A 6,000-nucleotide genomic window follows, 5' to 3' on the forward strand; every position below is an offset into this window, starting at 1 on the left:
TTAGTTGCCTCTGCAGTATGTAGGATCTTCCCGGATCAGGGATCAAACCCGTGTCTCCTGCATTGGCAGGTGAATTCTTTACCACTGAGCCACCAGGGAAGCCTATACATCATTGTTAATCAGCTATACTCCAATATAAAAAAGGGTTTTTTTAATTCTAATTTTAAAACTAATATATTCCAAGAGTCCTCAAAATGTCCAAATTACAATAAGGCGTGGCAACTCTGGACAAAATAACAGAAATTGCTGCCATAGTAATACAGTAATACAGGAAGCAGTACAGGCAACTCAAGTGAGAGGCAGAGGGTGGATGCCAGCATCTGTGAGGTTAAATTCCAAAGTAAAAGTGACCTTTATGAATTGCAGAAGTGATCAGGGAAAAAAAGAGAGAGAAGAAACCACCACACACACACACACAGAAATTCAAAACGGCAAATTTAAATAAAACATCTGGGGAAGGGGAAAATTCGGTTTTCCCCAAATGTAAGGTGAGCAATAACTTTTGCAAGTACTACTTTTTAAAAAAACTGTCTTGAAGTATTGTAGTAGTCCAGAATAAGAAAACTACTAAAAGTAATTGTTCAATGCAACAAATACGTCCTGAGTGCCTATCAGATGCCAAAGCACCGTTCTAGGCACAGGGGCTGTGTGTGCTGTGTGCACTCAGTCTCATCCGACTCTTCGCGACCCCATGGATGGGTGGGGTGTTAGAACAAACACAAATGAAAAGACACAATTCTTCTCCTCAAGAGGCACACTAACAATAAGCACTTGAGGATTTGTGTGTGTGTGCATGAGCTCATTCATACGAAAGATGGAAGAGGTGTGGAGAGTGGACAAGGCACTAGACTGAGGACCACAGGAGAGAGACTCTTGTCTCAACGTGTCCATAATGGGCTCAGTGATTATGAACAAAGTGCCTAAGCAAATGGAGGACCAAAGTAGTGCCCCTCCCACAGGATCACAAGACTAATTAACAGCTGACCTGGAGGAAAAATTTTGGTCTTCTGGCTCCTAGACCAGTGAACCTCCCCAAATACAATGCATATGGCAGACAGATAAAGAAAGAAAAGTAGAGGAGAAGAAAATCCTTTGGCTTCAAGTCATCTTCAGAGAAAGGAAAGATGAAAGAAGGAGAATAAGGAAAGAGTGGGAGTGAAATAAAAGGTTAAGTTGTGGTTCAAGAGATATCAAGAAAGGAAGCACTTAAAAGTGTATGCACAGTATCAGTATAATGTAAAATCTGATTATATTCTCGTTCAAATCATAGCTTAGAATTTTTTGCCCTAAAACCATTAAGGACCAATAGACAAAGTGTCCAAAAATGATACATATGAATGAAACTTGAAGAAAAACAGATAACAGAGAAGAAAGGAAGGGGGCAGTTTATAATAATATCATGTAAATATATATAAGAAGCCCTTCTAAAGAGACAATGTGGACCCACTGTGCTCAGATGAACAAGATGAAACAGTACTTGTTATTTCTTATATAAGATATTATTTACTCTACAGCTTTTATGTCACCAATTTAAAAAATCTTTGGGAGTCAGAAGGGTTAAAAACTGGAATGGCTGATTAAGAACACATTCGTTCTGGAAATTATTAACATTAAAAAGCAAAGACCCCAGGTACACACCTGCTGGAGAATAATGAAATATGACTGGGCTCCAACCAAGTTACTGCACCAGAATCACCTGTAAACCTTGAAAAATACAGAATCTCAAAATACGGAATTTCAGACCTACTGTGCCAGAATCCTTGGATGTTGAGGCCAAGAGGCAGCCCAGATGACGTTGATGCAGCCAGGATGTGGAGCTCTGTTCCATCACAGTGGACCAGGTAAGGAGAGAGACCACTAGGAATGGCATCAGAGAGTGGGAACTAGATCAATGCAAATTTTGTGGGCAAAATAGAATTTCTGTGGGTGTGATATTTTTTAAATGTATTGTAAGGCTGGTCTGAAGCATCCAAGCATATCCCACTGAATTCAAACATTTTCTAAAGGTCCTGAAGTCAGCAACTACAGTTCAGGTGAACCAAAAGCTACTGTTCGAGGCTATAAGCAGCTCACAGAAGAGGCAGCAGAGTGGGAATGGCACAGAGATATCAAGAATGTGGGTAGATAGTTTTAAAAAATCAAAAACATCAGGAAAAAGAGAGACTAAAAAAAAATTCACTCTCATCCTCCCTCCCCAAAAAGAAATAATAATAAAACAGAAAGAATAAGAAGAAACAAGTTCTAGGGTAAATTTTATCTTCATCTGAAAGAATAAACAATTACTCTTTGTGATTTTTTTTAAAAGCAAGAGAAGAATTCAACTGAGAAATCGTGTAGCAGGCACCAAAACCAGGGAGTGACTTCCCATTGCAAAGCAAAAGAAAACAAGGAGCAAGGGGTGGTCTTGGATAGCTGTTTAGACAATCAGACAGATGGGTTGACAGCTCCCTGCTTCAGGAATTCAGTCATGTTTAAATTAACAACTGGCCACTAGCCAAATACAGGAACACTCAAAAGTTTAAAAGGGTGTGTTATAATTGATACCTTGGCAAAACACAATGATAATAAATTGAGAAGATTCAAGAAGCTTTCACTACTAGACTCTGAAAAGTTTCAAGATCTGTACCAAGAAAAGGGCTTTTTAATCTCTTCCATTCCCATGTAGTTTAGCTTCTGAAGAACACCTGTCTAGAAATCAAAATATCTAAATCCTGTCTTTGAGCTAACACTAACACTCAGCTTGTCCATCTGAAAGCTAGCTAGTAAGAGCAGTACCTCATCAGGGCAGAAGTATAGGTCCTAAAATGAGAGAAGCCCTGTGTATCAGTTATCCTATTCCTGACATGTCTTATCATTAAACACTTAATTTAGCAAATCACTTTGGAAACATATTATTCCCTCCAACTCTCTAAATAAGTGATTTCTGGTTCTCTTTCATAGATGAGATGACAGAACATGAAGATAATTTACTAAAACAAGCTAATGGTAGACCAAGGATTATAATGTTCAGACTAGCCCATTGTTTATATTCCTCTATCCTAAATTTACACTTTACTAAAGCTTTCGCTCAAAGAAAAAGGAAAGGCAAAAATACTATCATATGTTTTGGTTCATCATCACACAGCACCTTGGTCCACTTCTGAAATTCTTAGGGACCGGGAGGTGTATGGACTTTGAACTTTCCAAGAAAGGTTTGGTGTTGAACAACCCAGCACTGTGATAAATAACTTTGATGTCTTTTCAACATCTGTGATTGGCATGTCGACTGCCTGTTAACAATGTACAAAGAGCAAATCTTTCTAAAGCCCATCATCTTCATTACTTTCTCTTTGCAAAGAGTCATAGCTCAAGTACTAAGTTTTTTGGTAAAGGTAAAACTTTCTTCAGATTAAGCTAGGAAAAGAAGGGGCCACTTTCAGTTCAACAAACATGCACAAGCCACCATCCCACTGGAAGCAGAGAGTTCACAAAAAAAAAAAAAACACAGTCCTGCCTGCAAAGGACTTTCTGAATACCTTTTGACTGCCACCAGTGTAATATACATTCTCTTAATTAATCCTATTAGTTGAGTAATTTCATTCCCATTTTATTGGTGAGTTCATACAACAGAGCTGGATTTGAACCTAGGATTAAAGCGCAGAGCTCCAAAGCCCAGGTTCTTTCCACGAAACAGTATGGAAAGAAATTTGGATTCTACGATTGTGGGTGGGATGGGTAAGATACGATTGGATTTCCTTTCCACGATCCAACCGTGTTCAGAAAGACTGTTGCAGATATCCAACCAAAAAGAAGCTCTGGAAGGCACCACTTTGAATTAACGTATCCACTCTTCTTCACCCGCCCCTGCCCCACCCCCAACCATGCCAAAAGAACAGCCTTAGCTGCTGCCAGGTTGGAGGAGTTGGTGATCGTCACACCACATTCCTGAGGCTGGACACAGACTCTGAAACTGCGCCCGAGCTCTGCGCCTCGGAAAGAATAACAGCAGTAGAGATTTTTAAATCATGTGGCTCAGCATGCAGCCACACCAGTTTTCCTACTGCTCCTGCTTCCACCTTTCAAAGACTCGAGCCAAACTTTACACATCGGATTCGTGGGGAACCGTGGAACTCAAGAGCGTCAGAACTCGGGCGCGCAGCAAAAGCCTGTCCCCATCCAAACCAAACCCACCCATTCACGCCGTCGGCCTTCCTTCAGCATTGCTGAGTCTGGCTGTGAAGGTGCAAGCCGCTGGGCTGGGACGCCCTGCCCCCGCTCCCTCCACGCCAGAATCTGGCATTCCTGCGCTCAGCCCATCTGCGGTCCGCGGCTGGCGATGGTTGTCCCAGGCAGCCCGCCCCCCGCTCTCCCCCGACCCCAGGAAACACGGAGCCAAATGGGCGAAATTTCCCCAATCCCCGAACTCAAGTGCTCCAAAAAAGGGAGCTGCTGAGGCTTGCTGCCCGGCCTCCCTCCGGCCGAGGAGGCGTGTGTGGGACCCAAAGGCGTGGGGAGCTGCAGGCGGCGAGGGGCGAGGGGGAGGGGGCGCACCCAGGGAGCGGTCCGATGCTGTCCAAACTTTAGGAACTAAGTGGCCTCACTGCACGCCGACGGCCGAGCCCGGCCTTCTCGCCAAGTGGAGGACGGAAGGATGGGAATGGTCGCCCCAGGTGGCCAGCCGGGCCAGAGGGGCGTGAGCCGGGGAGCCGGGGACAGCACCCCTCGGTCGGATACTCACCACGCGCCGGGGCCGCGCGGCACAGCCACAGTGCCAGCAGCGCCCACAGCGGAGCGGGGCGCAGGGCGGGCATCTTCTCGTTCGCCTCCTCCTCCGCCGCCGCCGCCTGGGCAGATCCACATGGGGAGGGGGTCCCGACAGGGGAGCCCCCACTTTTTCCTCCCCTCCTCCTACTTCCGCGGCTCACGGCCTCGCGCGGCGCCCCGAAGCTCAGACTTCAGTGTCTCCACTGCCCGCACCCCAAGTCCGCCGTTCCTGGGCCGCCGCCACAGCCGCCGCCCGAAGTTTGGCTGAAACTTTCTCGGGTGTGCAGCGAAGCAGCCTCGTGTGTCCTTCCGCCTCGGCCGCCTCCTCCCACCTCAAACCCCGCCCCGCTGTCGCCGCGGCCAGGCCCCGCCGCCTTCGGCACCCAGGGGTTTCCCGCAGGAAGAAGCGCCGGCCCGGGCTGCGCGCGGAGGGATCTACTATGAGTCCTCAGACACCCCCCCAGGCTTGCCAACCCGCGTCGAGTCCGGACGCGCCTTAACTCACTCGGCGCTGGAGCGTCTCTCAGGGCCGGGCCTTTGCCAGGGGTTGTGTTAGGACTCTGAACTTGAATCACTAGGGTAGTGAACTTTCCGGGAGAGACAGACATCATCCAGCGAGATGGGTATCGCCCATATACAACCACACATCCACACACTCCCCGGCTAGCTGGAGGAATGGGACAGAGAAGGACCAGTGCTGTCAAAGAAGGCTATGGGAGCCAAGGCGCCAAAGTCCATTTAAAATGAGCAGAGCCATCGAATGGGCTGTATTGCACCCTTCATTCATTCAGTCATTCATTTAGCAAACATTTCTTAAGTACCTTACTTTGTGTAGCAGTGTGCCGCAGTGTGCCTGGTACAATGGGCTGATACTAAAGACACATGATGCACAAGCTAGCTTTGAGGACCGAGACTTTGCTGCTTCTTTCATGGCGGAGCTGGGATGAAAGCAGAATCTTAAAAAGTTAGTAAAATTTGCATAGGACAAGGAGATCAGCTAAGGATATCCCATTGTAAGATGATAATATCTGAAACTTGGAAACAAACTAAATGCCCACCCATGAAGAAATGGATGAATAATGTATGGTATATTTTAAAACTGAAATGTAGTACAATTGAAAAGACTATATTCATAGATAGAGATAAATATGAGATTTATCTAGAGAGATAGAGATAAAGTGATAGTTTTAAAAAGCTAACAAGGAGATACAAAGAAAAACTATATTATTTATGGATGCATACCACACAGTACATAGT

General features: G+C 45.6%; 1 protein-coding gene across 1 annotated transcript in view; it reads right to left on the minus strand.

The window, feature by feature from the left end:
• The window catches only part of NOTCH2 (notch receptor 2), a 175,103-nt gene extending 170,049 nt beyond the window's left edge, over positions 1–5,054 (minus strand). The window contains exon 1 of the mRNA XM_086392157.1: positions 4,718–5,054. Within this exon, the coding sequence (XP_086248283.1) occupies positions 4,718–4,790 (73 nt within the window). The 5' untranslated portion in view covers positions 4,791–5,054. The remainder of the gene's footprint in view (positions 1–4,717) is intronic.
• Between the last annotated feature and the right edge of the window lie 946 nt (positions 5,055–6,000).

This window comes from Bos grunniens, chromosome 3 (assembly GCF_055505025.1).
Source record: "Bos grunniens cultivar Pamir isolate PY7600 chromosome 3, Bosgru_T2T1.0, whole genome shotgun sequence".
Taxonomy (NCBI): Eukaryota; Metazoa; Chordata; class Mammalia; order Artiodactyla; family Bovidae; genus Bos; species Bos grunniens.